This window comes from Netta rufina (genome assembly GCF_964035555.1).
Source record: "Netta rufina genome assembly, chromosome: 10".
NCBI classification, from domain to species: domain Eukaryota; kingdom Metazoa; phylum Chordata; class Aves; order Anseriformes; family Anatidae; genus Netta; species Netta rufina.
In genome coordinates, this window is record NC_140133.1 from 3,474,676 (window position 1) to 3,501,525 (window position 26,850).

General features: G+C 40.5%; 1 protein-coding gene across 1 annotated transcript in view; it reads left to right on the forward strand.

Annotated features, from left to right (window-relative positions):
* FGD3 (FYVE, RhoGEF and PH domain containing 3) overlaps positions 1–18,454 on the forward strand; it is a gene marked incomplete at its 5' end in the record, with an annotated part of 109,560 nt that extends 91,106 nt beyond the window's left edge. The window contains 5 exons of the mRNA XM_084292619.1: positions 68–130; positions 6,585–6,707; positions 8,601–8,753; positions 11,687–11,827; positions 17,255–18,454. Of these exons, the coding sequence (XP_084148745.1) occupies positions 68–130; positions 6,585–6,707; positions 8,601–8,753; positions 11,687–11,827; positions 17,255–17,479 (705 nt within the window). The 3' untranslated portion in view covers positions 17,480–18,454. The remainder of the gene's footprint in view (positions 1–67; positions 131–6,584; positions 6,708–8,600; positions 8,754–11,686; positions 11,828–17,254) is intronic.
* Between the last annotated feature and the right edge of the window lie 8,396 nt (positions 18,455–26,850).

Here is a 26,850-nt window from a genome sequence, read left to right on the forward strand (position 1 = left end):
TTGACATTTTGTATATTTTAGGAAGAATGTCCCTGTTGAACTTGCTCTGTCATTGTGTTTCCCTCAGATAGCAAGCACTAGCTCGGTGGAATCAATGCCAGGAGCAGATGGCAGTGGTGCATTTGGAGGGGTAAGTAACTCGAAGCTAATACTTGTGGTAGAGCAGGCAGGGTTATGTTCCTTTTGTAGCAGGAAAGAATCAGAGGTACTTCAGTACCTCAGTTTATGTTCCACTGTCTGTTGCTGCAGCTCTGCTGTCCTGAACTTCTTGTCTGGGTTAGAGCCCCAGCTGCTTGCAGAGTTTGCATCACCAGTGTCCGTAAATCCTCCTTCTCCAGGGATGTGCGGCTCCAATGGTGAACCTAGATCAAGGGAAGTTGATTGCTACCTTTGTAGGGTTCTGGTGTGTTTTTCGATTTCTGATAAGGAGCTGTACTGAAGGCTTGTGTGGAGGAGAGCAAAGGGAGACAAGAAAACCTGACTGGTTAGTATTGTCCTATTATGTAACTCAGAATTTATACTCCAGAACCAAATTATAGTGTGATTTTTTTGTGTTTCTGCCAGTAGAGAGAAGGAGTTAGTGCTTTCATATGTCTCTGGCCTTCCAGTGATTTGCTGCTGCAGAGGCAAAATATACTGTGAAAAAAAAAATTTCATTTTGCTCTCACAACATCTGTGATTGCTGCTGAGTCAAACCAGCACTGCCTCAAAAAAGGATCTACATCCTTAATAAGGTCTTTTTTTTTTTTTTTTTTTTTTTTAAATATTCTTATTTCTTCCTTGTGAAATATCATCTGAGAAAAACAGATTTTCAGGAAATGTCTTAGGTTCAGCTGAGTTTACAAAAAGCAAACAAATTAAAAAAACAACTGATGAGATATGAGAACTGCAGGATGTTATGTATTAGCTTGGAGTCACTTAGGAGCTCTACCAAATCTCTCTCCAAGACTGTGACCTACTGGCAGAATTTACAAAGTATCAATGAAACTCTGTTAAACAAGCCAGCAACCTGACCTGTACGAACAAGAGTTTATTAAAAATCAGTGTTTATAATTAGTGTATTCATTGCTATTTATTGTTTGTTCACACTTCTGTTTTCCCTAAGCAATTTATTTTTATTTATAGTCAGTTTCATGCTTAGTGGCCCTGTTCCTTGAGTTGCAGATGCTATAGTGAGGTAGCTACTTAATGGGAAAAAATGGTTTAAAAAGTATTTAAAAACAAGCACATAAAAATTTCTGTTGCTCTTAAGTTTCTTACAGTAAACAAGTTTTAGTTGTAGCTAGACAACATATATTTAGATCCTTCTAGCTAATTATAGGTATTTGTGTCAATGATTTGCATAGCACATCATTAAGTATTTTTTTGTTGTGCATTTACAGAAAAAATAATTACTGAAATAAAGATAAAAATTGAGTTAAACAAAAATTCCAAAGTTAAAAAAAAATAATATATATATATATATATATATATATTGAATTGAGTAGTGTTGGTTTGGGGATCTAATTCTGCTGTTTTCTTGTAGCAAATGGATAACATCAGCATGAGCAATGAGTTCGGATGTTAGTTGCAGCTTTAGAAAAATATTAATTTTTAATGATGGTGTCCTTTTAATAATATCTCGGTGAAAGCACGAGCAAGTACACTCTGTACTTAACAGCTTCCACTTGCAAACCACTTGGTGGTAGTGGTGGTCAGCAAACTGCTGTCTCCTTCCTGTGGTTCTGCTGAGTGTACTGAACAATCTGCTGGGATTTGCTCTTAGTGTGGCCCGTTAACATTAACAAGACAATAAAAACAATGCAGGAAGTATAATCTGCTTGTTGCACAATATTGTGGTAACTGTTTGCTGTGGTGCACTGCTAGCACGGCTCATATGGCTCCTATGGAACTAAATGAGAAAAGTACAACCCATTGGAAGGGTGCCTTGCATGTAGTGACGTTGGTATGTAGGGAAACACTAAACACTTCTGTTGCATTGCAAAGTCCGAAATACAGTATGTAATATAACTGAATTTCTCATAGATATGTTCAGCATTTCCAGAAGAACCTGTTTATGGTCTGCCCCACTGTGGGTGTCTGAAAATAAGTAACTTTTAACTAGAAAGTACTCAGCTGCATGAGCATATATAAAAATAATAAGGTCTGAAACAGCATTGGTGTTCGTGTATCTGCCTGTGTATATATTGTGTGTACAGCTTTGAGGCTAGCTGTTGGCCCAAACAAATTTGAATACATAGCGAGGAATAAATAACAGAAAAAGAGTCTGCTTAGCCTGCTGTGTTTCTTGCTGTTCGTATGAGCTCTTTGGTGTTTCTTCCCTACTTGCCCACATCACGCTCATGAAGTGCTGTCTGTTTTCCTAAGCACTCCAGCCACAGGCCTTGACCTTGCAAGCATTTAGCCCTAGGCATGAGTTGTTCATGGCACTGGGGTATATGTTGTGTTCTCACCAGAATTCTAAAGTTTGAGGAAAACATTTATTAAGATTTAGAGCTTGATGCAGCTGTAGAGTAAAAGCAAATTAGTGCTCAGAACAGCCCAGTCTGAAAGAGGCTGTTTTAGATTCTGGCTCCGAATAGATTTCATACATGTATTTTTTATTTTTTATTTTTATTTTTTTTAACTTCAAACCAGGACTGGGTAACACAAGAAAGATGAGGAGTGTGACAATTACTCAAGTACATTAATATCAAGATACGCCATTTGAGGCTAGGGCAGTTTTGTATGAGCTTCCCTCTCAACACACATCAGCAGTAGATAATGTGGCTTGAGTAATAAAGGACAGACACGGTTGCGAAGTGACTGTCTATTGTTGAACAGGGTTTGTGAATTACAATGCATTTCCTTCTTTTCTACAAAAACTTTTCTGTTCAGAAGGTATATAGTGACAGGACGTGGCAGTGTAAACTTCCTGAGCCATCACTGGGTGGGATGGCTGGACTGCCTGTTCAGCAAAGCCCATGCATTTCACAGGAATCTTTCTTCTTTCCCAGTGTCAGCAGTTGAATAACATAATATGAATAACATAATATGTTATTCGACCTTTCTTTCTTTCTTCTAGAATTGCATATTACAATTTGCCAAGTTGTAAAGAAAATATGTTTTCATTTTTATTATCTTTCCTGCAGCTGCAATAGCAGTGGTTCAAACTCTTTTATTCTTACTGCATTGTCATAATGTTGAGAAATGTTAGGAAACATTGTGGTATTTATCAAACGCTTAGAGAGCTCTTCATATGGGGCATTTTTATTTTTTTTTGATTAGTGAAATTAATATTAAAAAATTGCTGTGTGTCATAGCATGAGTCAAAATATATCTGTCTAAAATAAAAGCTCATTGTGTAACTGTCATAACGTAAATCAAGCCTAATATAATAGCTTCTCAGCTTTCTTTCCTTTTTCAGATACATGGGTCACGTATGAACCCATGCAAGTGAACACTGTCCAGACTGCTCCACAGTAATGGGGCAGTCAAATACAAGGTCCCTGAGAGGAAGTATTGAACTTGAGTCTTATCTGTGTTAGAGACACATGCGTGGGTGTGCTGATGGGTATTCCTGCTGAATAAAATGAACCGATTTACATGTAAAGCAGCCTTCAGTTCATACTAGAGGAGCTTCAGCATTTTTACTTTGCAGGCATGTGAAGGTATCCATCAAAAGCCAAAAACAGATTTTTGTTTATCGTTCTTAACGATTATCTTCTAATACCAGCTTACAAGCTCAAATGGTGCCTTCATCTATGCTCTTGCAGTTCCAATAACAGGAATGAAATTGTTGTTAACATGCGAATTGAAAGACTTCTTATTCTATATTCAAATTCCTCTTGTAAGAAAAGGCAAAAAATAAGGTTGGCCAGTGATGCAGTGCTCTCATCTGACAACTGAAGGGGAATCCACCCCTGGTCAGTGGGAGGAAACAAAGTTTGGTTGAAAAATTTAATAGTTTTATCATCAAAATCAGAATAAGACATGGATTAGTAATTAACAGATGTGATGCAAGCAGAAAGCGTTACTTTGTAGGTTGCTGCCGATCAGTAAAAGTAGATGAAGTTGCCCTAATTGTTTCCCTTACTTGGAGACATCGAATAAAGTCTGAAGGGAACGTTTTTGCCAGTGATTCATCCAAGGCATTGTTCAGTTGTCGTAATTCAATGTTGTACTGGTTGCATCTGGTTCTTTTACAAGAAAAGTGAAATACTTCCCTTTGCTTGTGTGTGGGGGAGGACTTGGATTTGCAGGCATTTTGTTCTGCTGAACGATTCTATGATTCTATGAATTAATATGTATGTCTGAATGTGGGGGCCGTGTGATTGTCCTGAATGAACGGTGCTGTGTGGCTGTGCTTCACCGAGCCGAATGCAAAACATCCTACATAGCTGCATAAAAGTTCTAGAGGTTGCTATTGCAGCTGTAGAAAAGATAGTAAAAATGAAAACATCCAATGCAATTAGAATTGATTAGTTGTGGTTTCATTGCGTAATGCTATTACAAGCCAGGGTGGTTTCAATCGCTCTGCAGAAAGATACTGTGCTGTCCTCTGGACCCGGGGAATGTCAGGGCGGAGAGGCCAAGGGGCTGGAAGGTGTAGGAGTGGTGCCTCCAGACCTGTCTCCATCTCCCCATCCTTCAGAAATAATAATTTAAATTCAAGAGAAGGGGAATCGGTGATTTGCAGAATGGAGAATGCGATGCTTGGGGGATACTTGGGGATGAGGTAAAGGCAAAGGTGAAGAAGAATGAAAGAAAGAGAGGGGTTGGTCTGAAGGAAGCGAAAGGCGACTCAGTTTTCTCCTGGCTGGAGGCTTTCCAGCAGTCATCTGGGAAAAGGAGGGAAGGTGACTGAGAGCCTGGGGGTGGAGTATGGGGCACTGAAGGAAGGCTGTGCAGCAGTCAGCTCGTAGGCCCCTGCAACTTGGTTTTGTCATCACGCTTCTGGCTTGCAAGACTTTTCTCTGGGATGTGGCTGCACTTTCTCAACCACCCCTTATTTTCAAGATCACAGCCTACTTTCTCCCTGCTGAAGTGCCCCTGAGACACGAAATGAAGCTCCTGCCCTCACCTTTCTGCTTTGGTGGAACTGAATTCTCTGGGCTTGCAGTGCTGGTGGCTTTGGTCCAGCTACACCGCTGCACTGTGCAGTGACTGGTACAGCTTATAAAATCTGGCGTTTGAATTGTCCTTGAAATATGTATTAGTGACTTCTGCAGGTGAATTGTAACCCCTAAGGTGAGATCTTAGGGAAAATGACAGGATTTCTGGTAGCACTTGCCTGCAGATCCATGAGCAGCCTCTGCTAATTGTAATTGCGGCTGCCTTTCCTCCCACCCCATGTGCCTGCACCCTTGTGTTAAATAAAGACTTGGAGGAAGGGAAATTTGTTGAACCAATTTTCTCTCTCAAGTGGACTTTGTCACTTAGTGTGCGTGCCTCGAAGGGAAGGGATGGTTGTCAGCGAGTCCATAGAGGTATGTAATGGGCTTAATCTTCACCTGACTTTCAGATTTATTTTTTTTCAAATTAGAGGAAATGTTTCCATTCCAGTAGCTTGTGTCAAGCACATGAAAATGGAGGGAGTTTTCAGACTTGTTCTCGTGCAAGAGCTGTACCAGAGCATGGTGCAGCACCTCTGGTGGGCTTGGATCTCCCTGCAGGTGCTGTCAGGCTGCGGGTTCCAAAGGCTTGCTTCGGGGAACTGCTGCGCCCTTCCGTGTAGCTGTCCTGGCTAGGAAGGAGAAATGGCATTTATCTATTAAACAAAACAGCAACAGGGGTTCGCTTGAAGGTACAGAGGAAGCTGTATTTTTATGACCTGTACATTGGCACGTGGATAATCTTCAGTTTATCAGAAAATTATACATTTGGATTTATTTACTCATACCTAGTGACTTTATGTACTGGCTTAGGTGCAGAGCTAAAGCGGCGAGTCTTGCTTGGCTATCCAGGCAGCTGAGAGTCCTTGCAGAGAGCAGTTGATAGCAGGCCGCTGGTGCAGGTGTCCCTTTTTTCCTTAACAGATTTATTTCTTTGCGGGCTGGAAAACTCCTCAATTAAGTAAGCATTTGAAATGGGGTGGTGCAAAAGGTCTTCTACCAGCACTGGTCATTTCCGCAGTCAAACTGCTTTTCCCAAATCTTTCTACATGGGAGCAGAAGCTTTCAGTGTGTGCACAAGGTCAGCAGCATTTACCTTAACCAAATCACATTGCACCAGGGAGGAAGAGAGTTCCAGAAGGAAAGCTCTTTTTGGAAAGCCCATGTTGCCATGTCCCGGTGCTCCTGATCAGTGGAGTGTGAGATGGAGTAGCTCAGTGGCTATAAGGACACACACGAGCAGAGAGGGACCTGGAGAATTAATTCTAACGATCAGAAACCACATAATGCCACACCAGAAACACCCGATGGCTGAAACTGCACTTCCATTCTAACCTTAGGTAGGACACTAGCAGAGTTAACACAAATTCTTTTCTAAAATGATTGGAATGGTGTGAAACCCAAAGGTGGTCTTTGCTTTGTCAATGAGAGCTCTAGAAATTGTTCTGAGATTTTTTCTTTTTAATCACATGTATGTACTTTTCATTTCAGAGTGATTCCTGTAGGAAATCTTCCAAATCCAAGCGAGACAAGGAGAAGCAGGCTTGCAAGAGCTGCAGTGAAAGCTTCAACTCCATCACTAAACGACGGCACCACTGCAAGCAGTGTGGGGCGGTAAGTTTCAGAATGCATTGAGGATTTTAGTTTCTTCTGCAGAGAGCATTGAAGAGAATTTTTATTTTTTCAGTGCAGGACTTAAAACATGTTTGTGGCAGATTGTTGACAGAGCAGATCTTTCCAGTTACTTTATCCCTTGGTTACTTTACCAAGTAAAAAAAGGGCAAATGTCTGGTGCTGTTTTCAAGTGGCCTAGTCTGTGCTGTTTTATGGACATATACTGCACCAGTGGTTAAAAGGATAGGTGGTGCATTCCCTGGGGATGTGCATGTATTTGGAGTGGGGTTGTCCACCATATTCTCTTTACAGAAACAAAATGACCTTCCAATGGCCCTGCTTCATACGAGTTCTTCCTAGGATGAATAGCTGAACATACAATATTAAAGATGGATGGTCTCTTCTTTCCCTAAAGCAGAACTAATAAGCGTTGTTTCTTCTAAAGAGGTATCCTTGTGCTTGAAAAAATTAGTCCTGGAGAATCGGGGCCAGCTTACAAAAGGCATTTAGCCACCTTTTCTCGGTGCCATTGGCTGACAGTTTAATTCTCAGATTTGTCTGAAAATGGCAGCCACAGCCAAGATGAGATTGATTTCTGTAATACAACTTAAAACCTTCCTTCTGTGACTTGAGTTTCATGGTTCGGTGTTTCCCATGTAACTAGTACAGAATAATGTTATTTAAATGCCATCATTTATTTGGGAAGTGGAGATAAATTTTCCAATCTCACTGAAAGGAGATCTAAATGTGCTGCTAAGATGTTCAAAAAACTCAGTCTCAGCAATTGAAATAAAATTACCCTGGAGTAATTTTTTCTTAAAAATAATTGCTAAAATCATGCAATGTTTCTGAATGTTTAAAAATGTTCCACTGTAAAGCTGAATATAATTACAGAAATGAAATAACTATTTTCCCCTATGGACAGAGGGATAATAATTACATTATTAATAATTTATTTTTAAAGAGTTGTTGGTTATGCAATATTTTCTGACATGGCAATAGCATACAAATGAAAGAAGTTGATAGTCTTTTCTTGAGGCAATTTATGTTTCTAAAATGTCAGCTTGCTTTTGTTTATATAACTTGGCAGAGCAGTACTTCGCTTAACACTTGCCAAATTAAGGCAATTACCTTCATACAGTAATTAATGTCTTGCAGTGAAGCATATAGTAACATATACTTGTAACCAAAGGGCATTTGTGGTGTGTTATTATACAGCAAATTCTGAATAGATGCTGAATCCATCCGAGTGCCCCTGTATTGCACCCTAGGGGACAGTTTCTGTCCTTGGAGCAGCTGTGCAACAGCAAGTGCTTGAGTCAGATTTTAAGTGTGGAAGCAGATTCCAGAGCTGCAGATCCATCACTCTTCACAGGCACTGGTGTCATGGGACTGATGTTTCCTTGGATGCTGTTGGAATCTAAAGCTGTTAATTTAGCATCAGACAAATAATTTTTAATGGATAGTATATTGGACTACGTTCTTAAAATAGTAGATTTTGGATGCCTCAGTTCTTTCAGGTTGAACTACCTGACTAATGAAGAAGTGTATGCCGCCTTTACTCCAAAAAACAGTCCCTTCTAGACCATCTTATAGTCTGACATTGAAAAACACTACTTTGTAAACCAAACCCTTTATGACTCATAAAGTTAATTATAAAGTACTTCCCATTAGGCATTTGCTTTCTTTATTAAGAAATTGGTACACAGCACAAGATCACTTACGAGGTTAATTCTTAATGGAGGTAAATAAAGTAAATATTAGATTGGTCACTTTATGTTTACAATAGTTTTCAGGATTTTATTTCAATAACATCCATTCTGCAACTCACTTTTATTTGGAGTATGAATAAGAAATACTATGTTTTAATAATGCATCATCTTTCTGATGCAGGTGATCTGCGCAAAATGCTCAGAGTTTAAACCACTTGCAGATAATAGCCGTCATAATCGAGTGTGTAAAGAGTGTTTTCTGCAGCTACCAGCAAGCCCATGCAGCCCTGGAGTGGAAACAGTAGGAGAACAAAAGAAAAGACAAGCTGCAGAGGTATGGTATTTACTTAGAAACTTTTGGTGTGCTAGCTGCCCTTGCAAGTCTATTACCATTACTACTATTAATAATATTATTATTTAAATGTTTTTACAATAAACTGTCTGGTTATCTTTTTTTTTTTTTTCCATGATGATATCTGATCCTCTAGCTTGTAACTTGTATTGAATGTGCATGTAAACTGAATTCTGTTTGTGACTGGGAGCGTTCATCGTAGGATGTTTATTATGCACAGATTCATGTGGGCTTTGCAGCTAAGCTTCAGCTTTCAAAGTAATGAAAAATAGGAAAAACTTCTGGATACTTTTCATTATGGTGTATTTCCAACCTTGAATTGTTCACATGAACTGTTGGCAAAATAAGATTTTGGTTTTAACTCCATATAGAAGATAGTTTTACATTCCTGCCAAAATATCATTGGAACTAGTCTTTCTTACCTGGTTGTGCAAAAACATGGGATCCTTCTGAAAGACTATCAGGATTCACCAAAACACCCTCAACCCTGCTATAATGCAGACTGTTTTCTCCAAGATGCAACTTCTACAAATTATGCTGTGTAAGCTACTGCTTCACAAGTGCTGCAGATGTCACCAAGCTTTATACCATGATAGCAGCATAACTTACCCTTTTTTACAAGAACAAGGAACTTATTGGCAAATTCATTCGTTTTATCCTCACCCACAACAACTGAACCTTCTCTTACCAATGCTTTTTTTAGACTACAGGCAGAGCTCTGAGTACCATTACATGACATGCTTTTCGTGGGCCATCTTGAGGAAAAGGCTTTTATTTATTTCACCTGTGAAATACAGCCAGAAATCACTGCATGCTTAAAAGAGGCCATTGATTTCAGTTGAAAGTGGACCCACAGAGTTTTATCTTCTTGAGCCGTATCAGATTCTGGAAGGAGCCACTGAAATGCTAAGAGAACTTAACATCATCGTGAACCATCCTTCTCCCTGATATGCCGACACGTACTGTCCTGCTTTGAACGCTGCATAGAAAATCAGTGAACTGTTGCAACCTTTACTGAAAAACACCTAACTCTGAAAAACCTCTTTCTGGAAGCAACCCCACATAGCCTCCAGACTGCCTTCCAGCCTTGTTCGACTTCCTCAAGAGAAACAAACTACATGGAAAAGAGCGAGACTCTGTGCAAGAAATACAAACCTGCCAGTGCATGTCCAGAACTCCTGCAATAAATGTTTCCCCAAATAAAGCTTTCTTGGCCCTTCTCCTTGGGCTTCCCAGAATGTCGTATTTATTTCCGGGCTACTAAATGTCCTGGAAGTTACCACAGTGGTAAAAACTACACCAGCACTGTGCCAAAGTGAATTCTGCTGCTCAAGTGCTTTGTCAGCTTTGTACCCCACAAAACATCAAGAATCTCAGAAATACAAACTGGAATAGAGCTACAAGCATGAATTGCTCTTCCATAAAATAATGTGTCCACAAAGCATGGAGAAGATTCTGGATCCAGAGCTTTGTACCACCAAAAACTTTGTGTATACAATACAGCTATGCTTGTAGGTGAAGAGCAATTTAATGTGCCTCAGGATAGTCTGTGGTATCTCACTATAAACTTTCTAGCATTGTTTCAGTGGTGCTGTTTCCCAGTAAAGTGAAAACCTACACCTACCCAGCAGAGAGCTCTGTTAATATGAAAAGCCAAAAAGCAAACCAGTGAAACGTGACCTATGGCTCTACTTCAGAAAGCAGATTACAGCAGAAAGCTGTAAAAACCAAAGGAAAAAGAGTATTTTTTTCCCTTGTATTCTCAGGCTTCTAGCCTTGTGCTAAATCTTCAGAGGATCAGGTAAAATGCAAGAAAGTAGGTATATAAAAAAAAAAAAAAAAAAAAAAGATCAGAGCCAGTCTTCTTCTTTCCCTCCTCTTTACATCAAACTTTCATAACAAGCTTAATAGCAGCTGAGGAGACTGCCACTTTTCAAAAGTTATTAGCAGAAATCCCCAGGAGACCTCTGTGTAAAGTCTAATGTGAACAGGAATTTTCTTTTTCTTTGCTTTCTATCGAAAGCCACAATTTATTCCATCTTTTTTTGCCATAGAGCTCTCTGATTTGGCTTATGTCTCTGCAGCCGTGCACAAGTGTCTGTTAATACCAGTACTGCAAAGATGTGAATGACAGAAACACGAGTATTTGCATACTGCTTCACTTTTCAGTCTGGCCTGCTCAGTTTTTATTCCAAATTCCAGATATTTCCCGTCTATCCTGCAATAATAAACTAAAGCAGGCACAGAGCACTTGGCACAGTGCTTCAGAAAGAATGAATTAAATACATTGACAACAAAGTAAGGCTAAAATGTAGAGAGGCACTGTTTGCTCTCTCCTTTCCCCAAATTCTTGCTTCAGGCATGCCAAGTGACTGCTGCTGGCTGAGCAGTGGGTTCCAGAAGTGGGCTTGTGGAAGACCGGCACTCTGTGGAGCGGGTTCTGGGCAATAACTGTTTCTCTGTTTCCAGGCTCATGTTCCTTTCCCACTGCTGGTAGAGCTGTGTTCCACCCAGACTTGCAGCAGTAGCATCCCCGTACATACATGAGGCTCTCTCATTCTGAGGCACCTTTTTCGTTAATTTCAAATCATCTCCCAGCCTACTTCGCTAAGCAAGAAACTAGCAGTGTCATCTTAATTGCCATTCTCAATGTACTTTGTGGAGGTAGAATTTAACTTTCTGTCCACTGGGAACGGTCATTCAGCATCTGTCTCTGTTACGTGGAATTCTGCTGTTTCTTGATGGTATATAGTGATGATTAAACTTTTGTTCAGTCATAAGCTATCCGGCATTTGTCCTTCAGTATCTTTTAACTCTAGACAACTTAGCTGAGCTCTGTTTTGTATTTGATTCTAAGTATTCTGTCCATGTAAACATGAATGGGAACAGCTCTCCTTTTTTTTTTCTTCATCCAGAAGCAAAGCTTATTAGCAGCTGAAAATAGCGTCTTCAGTAGCTACCTCCAGTTCCTTGAAAAAGGGAAGACCTGGTACAAAATGTGGGTGACCATCCCCAAGACCGAACCTCTTGTTCTGTATCTTCAAGGAATTACCCAGGTAAAGTGATGTTCACGGGGGTTATCAGACAGCAAAAAACATGTAAATTTAGCTGAGAAATAGGTCAAAGGATTTCACTTGGTCTCAACAACAAAAAATCAACTTGGTATTCTGAATTTAGCACAAAGCCTCAGAGATTTCAGATTTCCTTCTTACCTATAGTTGCTGCTGATACAGTTCTGAGCAAATGTTTAAACTCACAGCTTTTTTTAAATTATTTTATTTTTTATTTATTAACAATGAAGAACAAAGCAAGGATCATTAATTTTGGTAATGTTTTGTTTTCCAGAGGTTTCAGACAAGTGTGTTCAAAAAGGTTTTATTACCTTTCCTTTAGGGAAAGCACTTACCTGTAAAATCTACAGAGCTGTGAAGTAACCCTAAATGTCACAATTGCTGGTTCAAGCTTATTTATTTATTTATTTATTTTTAATTAAGACTATTCTAGTTCTGGGTTGAGGGCAGAGGAATTTGTGGAAATGTAGATGTTCTTTCATCCTGAAAAAGGGGGTTGAGTTTGGCTAAAGCTTCTTGTCATACCATTGTGGTTTCATCTTTACTTGAAACAATTACTGTAGAAAGTTTTTTTTTTATTATTTTTTTAGTTAAAAAATTAAGTGCACAGTTGCAGCTAACTAGCATTTGTGTGTGATTAAAGTTAAGTAAAGTCCAAGACCGAGATTCAAATCGTGCTTCCTTAGTCCTGAAGATGTAGAATGACAACACTTACATGAGATCCCCCACCTCCAATTTTATACTTGACTTTTGAAATGTTTATATGCAGCTTTGTTTCATCCCCTGGATGGGGTGGAAGAGATAATGAGGGCCAAATTCAGCCTCACCTGCTGTAACTGTAATGATATGAAAGGTTTTCTTCTTACTAACGTCATTTTGTATGGCTGTAGCTGGGAACAGTCTGGGAAATAAATACTTCCCATGATTTTATAAAGCTATGCAAAATTAAAATTTACCCTATAGCAATTATTCTGCAAGAAGTACATGTTGTCCTCAGAACTGTGTTTTGCTTCTTGTCAGAAAGAACACCTCTGGTTTTGAACAAGTATGTGTAATGTTTTAAGCATAGTACTCAGGAAGCTGAAAGCTAGAATTTAGAGCTCCAGACACAGCCCACTTGGCTTCATCTGGTATTCAAAGCCCTCGCTGGGTAAGCTTCCAACTTATCCCATGGGCAGTGAGCTGCCTGGCTTCCCTTCTAGTCACCAGGAGATGCATGACTGAAATTACAAGTTGAAAAGGCAAGCTGCCTCAGACAAAACACTAAAACTAATGCAACAAGACCAATTTTCAGATCTCTGTGGAGTCAGTCTAGGGAAACAAAAAAGCTTTAAAAAGTAAAGCAGAGAGAATGGCTTCACTGCGAAACTTTGCAATTGATGTGAAAATTATGCCTCAGCAAAGCGCCAGTGCAAGCCCCATGTCCCATGTAAACCGAGCCAGAATGTCTTGTGGGATCTTGGAGAGTATCATATAGTGATGTGAGGCCTAATGGCAGGGCCGGAATTGAACGGCGTCCTGACTGCAGCAGGTATTAAGGTAAATCCGTTCTCAGACCTCTCACGTGTTTCTTGAATACATTCAGTTACCCTATCCACAGGCAAGCTTGGGGAAGGAGGGCAAGAACAGAGGGAGAGAGGTGTAAATTCTTGGGCCTTCCTCCCTCAGGAGCAGAGATGGCTGGAACTAGAAGTCACAGGAAAGCAACATCTCTTATGATGGTATGACCTAGAAAGAGAATTTCTCCTAGTGCTCAGATGACTGTCTCAAGACAGCATAAGTAATAACCCATGGGACATGAAACAGTTATTTTTAGTGCAAGCAGAATTATGCTGAATCGTCCAGGCCCCCTCCTGCCAGTCATGCAAAGCCAGGGTTGAAAGCTGGAGGAACTTCTGTGCTTCAGCTGCTCTGTGCTTTGCTCCATGTCCAGCCAAATTTGATCTTGAGCTTCTTTTGGTATTATCAGTAAGATGCCGTATTTTAGGGGAAGGGGTGTCTTTGACACCAATTGTCAATTTTATGACAGTTAAATTTAGTGGTTACTGTCCTCAGCTATTTCAGATGTGAGATAAATCACCCAATAAAGCAGCAAGAAAGCATAAAGGACAAGGTTAATCTGTCTTACATTCAATAACCAAGCCTGGATTTACTACCAGGAATCAACAGTTGCAGGCTGAGACCATAAACAACAAAAATGAGTCCCTTCTTTGGGGCCTGCCATTCCCATGCTTTCTTCAGTTATCATCCAACTGAAAGAAAAAAAGTATGAAGCAAACCCGGTTCTTTTATATTAACCTAATGTTCCTGTTAGTTCCAATTTACATGGAATACACTAGATTTCTTAGAAAAAGCTCTCCCAGAGCTTCCCTCCTCATGGCTGAGTGTCTGCCGTCAGTTGGGAACCATCTGCATATTTGAGCCGTATTTTCCCAGGTGTTCTGTTTTATACAGCAGCCTCGTGGCATCTAGCAAACCTTGAGCCTGCAAAGAGGCATGGTGGCTGAGAGCACAACAGAAATGAAAAGCATGAGATAATTTATTACTGTGATACAGAACTTATCTTCTGAAGGGTTTTTTGAGGTATGTGAAATACTAATTTTTTCACAGATTTGTTAGTTCTAGTTGCTGAATAGCATACACAGCCCACCCGAGAGAAGCACAGGCCATTTCCTGGGAAAGCAAAACTGTTATCCTTCTTAGGAGTTGGCGGTAGCAAATTGTTCCCAGCATATGGAGCATCTAAATACAGGGCTTGTCATTGCTGAACAAACAGAATATCTGCTGCAAAAGTTTTCCTTCTGAAAAGGTTTTAAAAAAGGGGGGGGAAGAGGGAGCATTTCCTTGCCTTAAAAAAAAAAAAAAGTTTCTTTTGGGAGTAATGCTGCCAACAATGGCATTAAAGGTCTTGAAACACAGATCAAGTGAAGGATGACCCCAGGAGTTTTGCCTTTGAAGGTTGTGGGATTGTCTTTAATAGCAACCTTTTGGGAAGGAGGAATAAACTGAGCCAAATCCGGAACTCCTGATGCAGTAATGGCCCTGACAGCAGTCATCCTGTAGGCTGGGGAAGGGATTCCAGTGCAAATAGCAGTATGCCTCTCAGGCTTTAAAATAGCAAGAGCAAGAAAACTGCTCTTTTGCTTGAGATGCTTGTTCCAGGAGAGTGAATTCATTTCCTGAGTGTTCACAGTTTAAGTTGTGTACAAGGCTTTATGCATGAGGATGAAATTCACAGCTTATTTAGGTATGGAAATCATACCAATCCTCAGACAGATAAAATGAGACTGAAGCTCATTTGTGCAGCAGTTTGTCATGTTTATCTGAGTAGGATTATACGAGTGTGCTTATAAGCAAAGACCACCTCAAGCTTAGGACTGGCTGGTTTTATGGAAATCACTCTGTCTTTCCCCAAATCCTCCTGGAGCTTCTCATTCTGCCCCTGTAAAATGTCCAGCTGGCTCCAGAGCACTGACTAACTTGCACATCGTTATGTGCGTCTTTATCTGACAGTGCACCTTGCCAGAAATTATTTCAGTCCCTTTCTTTTGGATCAGACAGGTATATAGAAAGTCACAAACGCATCGTGTTAAGGAAAGGGAGGAAGCAAGACCAAAGGCAGTCTGTTTAATTTGTGCATCTGCACATACTGAGTAGGTGTGACATGTACCATTCAAACAGCAGCTTGCTCTTACGCTGCACTTCTTGGCTACAAATGATACCATTTTTCACTGTCATGGGCAGTCTCTAATTTTCCATGCAACAAGTCTTATTGTCTATATCCTACAACCTAAATACGGGATCAGCAGAGCAGGCGTGACAGAGCTTGCATGTGCTCTTTGCATTTTGTGCCCACCAGTCCCATACTGTCTTGCTTTAGTGCTGCCGTGCATCCAGGCCTGGAGCTATTCTGTATGTGCCAGGTCTTAACTGCTGCATGTGCAAGACCTCCCTGTTTGTATGGATGTGGCTGTGCTGTCAGGATCTAGAAACTTTATGATGTTTTTACACAACAAACTGCACTTAAGACAAACTGAATTCTTCAGTGTTTGATGCAAAGCTGCCATAAATCTCCTCGAATAACACTTGGTCTTCAAGCAGATGGGCCTAGCATTTTTGTGCAACATTAACAATCAATCAATTAATAATCAGGAAACCTATATTAATTTAATAGATCACATACATACATTTTAGACTGTCTGCTTTTTTGCCCCTTTAGTTGCACAGTGTGTTCACATTGATGTGAGCCATTCCGAAGCTTTCATTACAGATGTTTGCGATCTGTCTGGTGTGGACTTCAGCTTGGGGACCCACCTTTAAAAATGCTGGCATCATTTGAAACAAGTTGCTTGCTCTCCACCTCCTTGGTCATGACACAGACTGTCAAAGTACACCTCTCTTTGGAGCTTAGAAGAGGAGTGCTTTTATGCTCAGGATGTGACTGTTAGAGAGCTGTATCGCTCCCTACATCTGAGTTAATCTGGCCTTTAAAGGATGTCAGAAAATCTGAGCTTTGACTTCCCTTGACAGCACAGAAAGGGATCATAAATAACCCAAGACCTTCTGAGAAGTCTCACCGATTGATTTAAGATCTGAAATTCTCTTTTATTTCCAAGTCTCTTTCCTGGTAGTTTTCTTTGCGGCTCTCAGTGTCCAGCTCTGCTTATTTGTATTCTTTTAACGAAACCTATCAGTTAAAAGACAGTTAAAAGATATTTAACCAAAAAGCCCAGAAGGGCTGCATTGAGCTGTTCTCACCTGGACCTGATTGCCTGTACCCTAATACAAAGGTTTTTAGAAGAAGCAAACATGTAAAAAATACAAAGTTCTGTGAAAATCCCCAGTCATGTCACTGCTGGACCTGTATTCTTGCTGCAGAAGAGAATCCATTAAATAAGAATAAAAACCTGCTAAGTCATTTCCTTTTATTGCTTTAGGTTAAGCAGTCAGTACCTCCTCTTATCTGTTTTCTAAGCTGCAGAATTGAACCAGAAACAGAATGTGCATGCGTTCATGTGCTCACTTAAGTGTGTCTGCACAAGTGTGCGCTTGTGCATGCCCCAAAGGCCCCAGAGGACTGATCTGTGCTGGAGTTTGTAACAGCACTTGTCTCAGAATTGGTAGAGGTACACAGTTATCAGTCATGGTGAGACTGCTGAAACCTGGTGGGGGTAGCTGCGTGAGCAGGGACGTCAGACTTGGAGTGTAGCACAGGGTAGGTACCAGTGAGTGGCACGCAGGGAGGCACTGCTTCCCGGGGAGCTGTGGTGCAGCTGCCTGCCCTGAGGCTGATGATGGCAAGCATGTGCCTGGTAACCATGCCGTGGGGGTAGGGCAGTGTGCCCCTGCTCCTCCCATTTTTAATATGATTTGGTGCTGGGTGTTTACATTTGCTCTTTCTTCTTCTTTTAGGATGGACGGGGTCCACGTCCCATTCCTCTGCCTGGATACGAAGTCAGTTTTCCAGGTTCTGGTGAGAAGTTTGAAGTGAAGCACGTCTTTAAGCTTTGCCAGTCCCAGCAAACTATATATTTCAGTGCAGAAGATGAAGAACTGCAGCTGAAATGGATGGAAATTCTCTCCAAAGCAGCCAAAGGGGAAACTGAAGATACAGCTGAAGGGCTCAGCAACCCATAGAGCAAGTTCCATTTAGTTTCTTTCATACATGCTATAAACCATCACTTGAATTTGGTATTCATGGCACTTTGGAATCTGTATGGCTTTATATTTTCATGTGTCTGCATAGGAAATTCAGTGGTTTCTCTCCTTTTATTGTACATTTCTCACGTACAGTAGTTATCTGGCATATATTATGTTAAAGGAAAAGGTAGTTGTAGTTGTTGGTGATGTTGATGCTGGTTTTGAAACAAAAGACAAGGAGAAAAGCATTAATTTTATCAAAGGCAATGGAAAACCATTGGTCTCTTGTTTTCCTAAATGTATATTTTCCAGTCTTTTTGATTGCTGTTCAGTGCAGGATGTGTATAGTCTGTGATTAGTTCTATAAATGCTGCCTTTTAAGTTAAATGTTGTAAAGGCTTGTGCTGGCCACTGACATTCCGTTCTCTGTCCTTTTCCTCCTGGTAAAAAGGTCTTTGTGAAGTGTGAGCAATGTACTGAATATTTTCTTTGGCTAAAACTTTGTCTCTGCTATTTTGAGATGACCTGTTCACAAGACAAATACTGTAGAAGGGACTTCTAAAAATGACTGCAAACTGTGCAGGAAAGAACATTAAGAAGCCTCATTGATTTTAAGCATTTATAATATTGTTTTGTTTTCTTTTGAAACCAATACCTTCCTTACTTCTATTTGAACCCATTTTAATGTAAGTGAACAAATGTTTTATACTGCCAACTGGGAAATGATCAATAAACAAGAACATTTTTAGTACACACAGTACAAAAAGGTGACTTTTTTGTTGTTGTACTGGTTAATTTAAAAGAGACCTAGGATTTATTTATATAATTTGTAAATAATGTTTCATAAGTATTTTAAGAATTTTTAAAAGATCTGAGCTAATTAACAGGATTTAGTGCATAGAATGAGATATTTGTATGAACTGAATTTGTAATTTAATTTTCCTGTTCACCTGTATTTGTCTAATTTTCAAACTTAAGTGCTTATCTATTTAAATAAAAAATCATGCAGTTAACTCCTGAGCCAGATCTCCAAGGCACAGCAAGCTCTAGGTCAACATTTAATACAGGTTTAAAAAAATAGAAAAAGAAAAAAAAAAAAAAAAAAAAAAGGAATGTCTGTTCCTAGTGGTAGCAAGCATGTAGTTCTGATAAAAATGAAATAAAATCTGTCACAGTGCTATGATTTTTAAATGGTTTGGTTTAACTTTTGTTTCCTCTTCAGCTTTCTACATTTTGTGATATTGGTAGAAAGAAAGAGCTGCTCCATAAAGCCAGAATTGTTAGGATTGTTGAAAATTAGTGATCTGCATCAGTGAGTATGTTTCTTACCTACAGAAAAGGATTTGTTTGGTTTTTTGTTTGTTTGTTTTGATTTTAAGACATAGACATAATAAGTTACATACGTAAAGTCCTTGATGCTAAAAAGTTAGAAGCCATGTATTTAATTAGCTACTGGTAAGATATCATATGGTTTACATCTTGCCTGTACTCCCAACCTCTATCCACTCCAATCAGTGTTAGCATGAAAAAAGTTTCCTGCAAAGTAATTTTTATGATAGGGGTTATCAGAAGGAATTTGTTCCAGCCTGTTATTTCTTCCCCTGAGTTTCCTTCAAGATGTGATGATTGAAAATGCTTGCCGTGAAAATTTACTGATATTGTAATATTACTGTTCTTTTTCCAGTTTTTCCTTTATTCTTCCCCTTGCTTTGTTCTTTCTCTTTGTTACCAAGAGAGAAGTAAGAAGGAAGAATGGTATAATCTAGTTTTATTATCCAAGGAAAAAAGATCTTTAGCTCACATTTCCCCCCACCCTGGATCAGTCCTTTTTTAATAAATAACTTTAAGTATGTCAAAATACACATCTAATCATTACCTGTTCCTCAGTTTACCTTCTGCCAAAGATATTCTTTCTTAAAAAATAGAAATAAAATTACATGTTTATAGCCTGCCTGGAATGATACCACATGAGGACCCCAGTAGGCACTTGAGTCATGGTTCTCATGCAGTAACTTCACTTCCAGCACATTGTTCCATTTCCAGGGGAAATGGCAAGGAACCTGCCTGGGGAATCTCTGGTTTTTAAATAAACCCCAGACTCTGTGAGAGCTTTTATGGTGTAAGGCCAGCAACTTCAACTATGTCAGGAAAAGTGGTATGAGTCCATTTAAGATCTCAGAGCTGTGCTCCTGTTTGATACAGCATGATAATGCTCAGCCTGGAGACCAAAATGCATCAGCCGGTGGTGTTACAGATTGGAATTTCATTCCCTCAGTCATGGTCAAAGAATGTGACCCTTGTCCAAACCTGTGGAACTTCTCCAACAGACAGTGTTATCTTTTTTCAGAGCGCTCCTAATGAAGTCATTGGAATGGTCTCCTTTTACCAAGTTGGAGTTGTATTGTATCTGGGTGAGCTAACCCTCATTCGTTTTGAGGCATTGTTCAGACTTTGGGTTATTCTTTCATTTCCTGGGACAATTATGAGTCATTTACACAAGTGAATTTGGTGCTATGAAGGTTGAGAACATGATACTGGGAGATGAATCCTTCAAAGCATGAGTGCATGTGTTGTAGGAACGGAGGGAGCAATCACTTCAGACTTCCTTGAGTCCTGGTTAGTTCATGCATCCTGCCACATCAAGGAAATGGACTGTCTTGTTTTTTTTCCCCACACACATTAATACAAACAAACAAAAAAGGGAAGATGGCAATTTAGTTCATGTGAAAATAAGCAGGCATGCCAAAATGACAGTCAGATAAACAAAGCCAGGGGTCCCCGAGCTTCCAAAAACAGTTTTTCCCCATAATTAGTTTTATAATTGTGCCCTTAAATTCTAAATCTGTTGGCCCCTGGCTTGCAAATTGATGGGGGCTCTGGGAAAGCATCAGTAAATGTTTCCTCTGATCCAATACTCTTTCCTCTGTACTTGGGTTTGGCTACTGTCAGAGTCTCACGGTGTTAGTTATATGAATCCGTAGTCTGACTCATTTTGGTCATTCTTCTTTCCTCTTAATGAGACCAGAATATTTTTGTTACATGTTCTGTTGGATGAAGAGTTGCAACTGAGAAATACTCATGGTACTGCTGGTCAGTGGGGATGGGGAGATGGCAACCAGCCTTTAGTGGTAGAAGGCAAAAGATCCTGCGAACAATGATGCATATGCTTAACTTAATGAAATAGTCTCCATTTGCTTTCTATAGAACAAGGAACAGCACATGTAAAACCTGGTGTATTACTGGGACTACTATAAGCAACAATTCCAACAAACTTTACAGGCATTCAGCTGTAAAGAGCTTATTTCTTAGTTTTAACCTTTGATTTTTGTACTATCATTTCTGTCTGTAACTAATATTTTGTGGATCTGTAACATGTACTATCTCCCAGAATTAATTGCATATGCAAAAGAGGGAAAGCTTTCTGGTTTAGGTATATGTATCTATAAAGGACAGATGGATATAGTACAAAACTTCCCATCACTTTCTCTGATCATTGCATGCTTTTTTTTTTTTTAATGTTGAAATTACATCGTTTTTGAAAATAACACTTCAGTGAAGACCAGCCTTGTGTGTGACGTTATTTGTCTCTGAGAACCACATGAAATAGGAAGAAATGCTTCTTAGATCTAAGACACTTTGTTGCTCCAGTTGTCCTTCCAGAAACTCAATTACATGAATGGTATGGGCATATGCAAGTGAATATCTTGGAGGAGAACAATATAATTGTCAACATTTGTAGTTAAAGAAAGGGGAAGGAGGTTACTTTTCATCCAGAAAACTGGATTGTGACTGTTAGTGGAAAAGAACGTGTCAAATGATAAAGCTAAAAGTATTATTTTATTCTGAGAGAAGTAGGATTGTTTGTTTTCCATGCTGCTCTGAAATGAATAGAGTATCTTTCTTCATTTATTTGTTTTGTACAAAAAAAGACAATCAAGTCATCAATTTAACAGGCGCCTGGCAGTGCACAAAGTGAGCTCCAAGCCATGAAGAGTGAATTATTACCCTTTTGTATACCTTGTGCCTGCAAAATGCCAAAATATTTGTTTCCTATTCTTTATGATGAGGTAACAAACGATTTGGGGTTTTCTTGCCTATTTTGCATCCTAGCATACTTTCCCAGAAACAGCTGCCCAGAAATACCGAAACTGTAGATTAAAGGTTGTGGTTAACCTATCTGACACCCGCTTTACTTCCCTCATTGTCTTTCACTAGTAGCATGGAACATTAGCCGCTAAATATAAGCGCCTGCATATCCTGTAAACAAGCACCTTCCCTTTTTACACACCTTCCATTTCTCTTTTTCTGTTCTTTAATCCATGCGGAGCACGGCAAGGTTTTTCATTTGGCTTGCACTTTGTGTTTTCACTTGGCTGGGCGCTCTGCAGGCCCAGGGAAGCTTGACGGAGCTGAGTGATTACATTTTGTTGCAAAATGAAATAGTGATAAAAAAGGCTTTTCAGAAAGCAGTTGCTGGCTGTCCTCACAGATATAGTGTGATCTATGATCACAAGAGATTAGGCTAGAGGAGGAATTCTGTTTGGAATCTCTAAAATAGGGTTTCAGGAAGATAAAACCAGCTTATGTAGCTCAAATACAGCACAACAAACTTGGCCTTCTGCTAGCATGCACAATGTAAAAGGCTGTTACCTAAATGTGTCTTACCAACGTGTCTCGAAACTCAGGCAGCAAATCCTCACCTGGAAGAAATGATGCTAACTTAAACAATGCTTTTAAATGAACCTTGGATCTGGTCAGCAACACTGATTTGGTTTTGACTGATCAAAAAAACCTTTGACTAACTCAAAAAACCTTCCATCTTCTCCGTATTTTCCACTTTCACTGTCTACACTGTCCTGCCCTGCATAAATCTTATTTAAAAGCTAATTTCAACACAGCATGTGCACTTAGTGTACACTGATCAGTGATGAGTCATGTTCAGCTTGATAAGGAAATGAATGAAAGTCCTTACAATTTAAAAAGACTCAGTGTTCCCATGGCTAGACCACACAGGAAAGCTGTGTTGGAAAGCTCTAATTTCCAATTTCCAAGTCCCTCTATTGTTTCTGTCAGGTGGACCTGTTTTCCTTGCAAAACGTCAAGCAATTTTCCTATATTTCAGCAATATGCTCTGCAGACATGGGAGTTTTTCAGTTCCCTATTCAAGTCAAAGAGATTTCATAAGGTCTGTAGCTAGTGTACGCAAGTCTGAAAAGGAGTAATCAGTTATCTCAGCATCTCGGAATATCTCAGCAAGGCTCTGTCAAGACTCTTCCTCTGTGTTACAAGTACCCATGTGCTCTTGTAAGACCTTGTGCCAGAGTACTCTGTAACTTGCTAGAAGACATTAAACTGGAAAATAAAATGTCGTCCCACTTCCAGTGCTGAAGAAGCAGCTTTCAGATTCCAAGCTGCAGATGGTGGTCCTGTGCAACTGGTGACAACGAATACCAGCAGACTTCTGAATCAGGTAAGAATAATTAAACATTGTGCATTGGCCTTGTGCATGCATTATTAATTTCACACTTTGCATTGGGCAGCACATTTTTGCTTTGATAAAAGGCCCAGTATTGATTCAGATCATACTGAAGCTGTAAGGAGATCTCAAGAAATTTTAGTTTTCAACTCTTTGAAGTTGCCTGTGGTGTTGTTACAGTGGTCTGGGTACTTTGAGCAAATCTGAAAGCATTGGGATGTTTCCACAGGCAGCTATGGATAGGGAGGTGTCCTAGGAATTCCACTGCCTTCGTGCTATTTATAGGTCGATTGGCCAATTTAATTTTTCAACAAGAATAATTGCATATTGGGGTTTTATAAGCTTTTTTTTTTATTATTATTATTTTTATTACAATAAATGCTGTTGAAGCCACATTGTGGAAAACAGGAATAACTCAGGAACTGAATTAAAACAGGAAAACCTTTGCACTGAAAATAACACGTTATGGAAATAAACTCGCTGTCTTGTACAAAGCTTAGAGCTAGGTAGGACTTCAGGGGTGGTACACCAACAGCTGGGGAGAGCTATAACATACAGGTTCTGTTAGTAAAACTTGCATAACTTCAGAGAAAATGCAAGAAAATGTGAAGCCTGTTCCTTAGGCTGTGCCAGAGACACAGAGAGCTCAAATAACAACTAGGCCTGTCAACGTCTACTGCACTTGGAAGGAGTTCGGTGCATTTCCCAAACCTGAGTGTCCAGAGGGAGGGTATGGACCACACGTTTATCAATTCTGTGAGAAAATCCCTTTTCATAATGAAGCTCTGAATCCCTCTGTTAGCCAGCATCAAGAAGCATCAAATTCTTGGAGTTGGATGACAAAAGGTCTCCTTGAAGTCATGTTAAATGATAGGGTGAAATTGGATTGATTTAATCAACCATAACAGACGTGTCTGTTCAGGTTTGCCAGCAGTGTATGACAGTGTTGTGTCCATGTGTGCTGTTGTACATCAATGGGAAGGACTCAAGAACTTGCAGGTGAGTGGTTGGTCCTCGGCTACAAGCGATTGAGGCAGTGGGATTTCTGACAGCTTTAGGCAAAAGGAATCAGCCTATACTGTCTCGGTTAGTGGAAGTTTCTAGCCTCTGTCTCGTGTGCGTTGTTTGTGGCTTTTGAATCACCAGGCCAAAACAGGAGGTTGCAGTGTTACTGCCCCAGCAGCCAGTAGCCCTGTGAAGCCAGCTGGGTGGTGTATCGCTGCCTGGATTTTCTATTACTTTCTGTGGCAGGGAGGTGGGGCTGAGCCCCCAGGGCTGCCCGGGCCAAGGCAGCAGGAGTGCGCACTGCAGGGGCCACTTACAGAACAGTAGCCATGGAGCCCTCAGGTTACACAAAGTGTGTGTGCAGAAGCAAACCTTTTGTAGTGATCTAACATATGTCCTGTGGCACGAGGAGTGCACGCAACACACCATTTATTTGCCGTTGTATTGTCTGGGTGCCTGAACTGATGCTTGCACACAGCATGCGGCCCTGTTGGAGACAGCTTCTGCTTGGTGAGCAGGAAGTTCACGCCTGGGCAGGACTTCAGCTACACTTGATGGGGCACGAGCAGGAGCAGGGTTTACATTTTCCAGTTGTCACCCTGCATCTAGAGCCATTGCAGCAAATAGATGGGCACACTTTAAATAGATAACCACAAGGAAAGAGCCCTCAGGGAGCCTTTGTCTTCACAGGCAGGACTTAAGTCAGTCTCCAACATGACAGGGGCAGAGGTGATAACCCATGGCCCAAGTCCCCAGGTGTATGTTCCAGCATTGTGTTAAGGAATATATTGTAAGCTAAGGAACCTTACATAGCTGTTGTTTCCTATAGTCTGGTGATCATCCACGTTTACCAGCAGCTTGCATGATTTTTAAAGCACAAATCCCCAAGGGCTATGAGAGCAAGGTAAATAAACACTACACACAGAGAGAATCTGTTAGGGCAGAACTGAGTTAAGTGAAATGAAAACAAGACCCTGAGGACAAATGGTTAGTGAGAAATGTGCATTTGTGCTGTGAAGAAGCTGTTACCCTTTGTTCCAGGCTTTGCAAAGTCAGGAGGAGAAGAGCCACTTGAGCGGCAGTGCCCTGGGGAAGGTGGTTGAGCCTTGGGCCTTCTTACCAGTCAGCCGCGAGCAGGCTGTAACTCCCACAGCATCCTTAGAAGGCAGTGCCTTTTATGAGACGTTTTCATGTGGGAGTACTGAGGTAGTAGACACCAATTAATGCCGTTAAAGGTTAATTAGACGTGCAGAACCAGTCAGAAACATGGCAGTTTCTGAAGAATTTCTCTTTCACGGCCACTTCCTTTCTTGTCCTGTGCTTTGGATAAACCTAACAGCTTTGGTGTTTTTCAAGTTCATCCTTTTCCCTAGGTCTGTTGATCACTTTTCCTACCTTGAAATTCTATCGTAGCCTTATTTGTGTGCATGGTTGAGGGGAAAAATACCAGCTGGAAATGGGAGGAGGACACGTTTCTTCTGAACTAGGGCTGAATTTAAATCTTTAGAAGCATACCTCATTAAAACACAATTTTCTCACTAAGTAGCACTGTTTTGACGGGCATTTGAAGTGCAGTGGGTACACAAATCCACATTAAAATGTGTCGAGACTGTGACTGCAGAGCAGGGAGATGCAACCTCCCTGCTGGTGGAGCAGGGAGCTCAGCATAGGTTTAATCACATGCTTACATCCAGTGCTGGTGTCTCAAGTGTGCTTTGCAGCTGATCCTGGGATCTGTTTCTTTCATACCTTGAGGGGCCAGCTTTCAGGGAGCAGTGCTCACCATGTTCCTCAAAAGCAGCCTCCCGTGTTACTCGTTCTTCTCCTTTCCCCATCTGCTTCGTCGTGTTTATCGTTTGCCGTCCTCTGCTATTGTTGCTCAAATAGGGGCCACACGTGGTGACAGTGGCAGACTTGTAAAATTTTTTCTAAATACAAAAAGTAGCCAACAGAGGAAGATGTTGCTTTCCTGAGCTAAGAGTTGGAGCCATCTCTGAGAAGGGAGAGATTTTCTGTGCAGGGGCTGATAAAACTGTGGTGCTCCCCTAGGCAGATCTTGGTTCCCTTAAAAGTATGTAAATTGCAGCAATCTGAACGAATACGAAACATGGAGATTTGCTGAAGAGACAAATCTGGAAACAAAGATGATGACAGAGGTCTCTAAAACATGCCACATTGTTGCTATGCTGCCAAGCAGGGAAGAAAATGGTGTTCTAGCAGCAAAACAGTAGAGAAGTGCAATAAAGTCCTAACAATAAGCAGGAGGGCACAGAAACAGAACAATGCTTCCATCCCCTTTTGACCACCTACTTTTTCTTGCCTTTATTTTCCTTCTGCTTTGTCTTAGTTCTTCCCCCTACCTCTGCAAAGTTTATTCCCAAGCCTCCTTTCTTGTCATTTGCCCTCTCCCTGTCCATGAGCTGTTTGTAGAGAGGTACGCTCCACTGGAGCGTGCGCCACTCCTGTAGCTGTTGGCTGAAATGTGGGCAGGATGCTTTGGTGTTTGTATTTTGGGGCTTTTTTCCCTCCAGTCCTGAAGAGGCTATGGTGATGGTAGATCACCACAGGTATGGGAAATGCAGGAACCTAATCTGCTGCAACTGTTTCATCCACATGCATCTTCTCAGGTGCAAGTCCCTGGAGACTTAAATTCAAGCCAGTTCCATTCCCACATCTTCTGTGGGAATAATTGCAGAATAATTGCTTGCAAATTGATAGGAGCTTGCTAATGAGCTCATCCTGGAATAGTGTGCTGCTCTGCAATGCCTGGCTCAATGAAGAGCCTCAGCAGCAGCGTGACAGAGTACCTGTGGCCAAAAGCAAGATTTGTTCACAAAGCTTCTAACTGGTGCTAACTGCTACTCCCTGACTCAGTACTGTAATATTC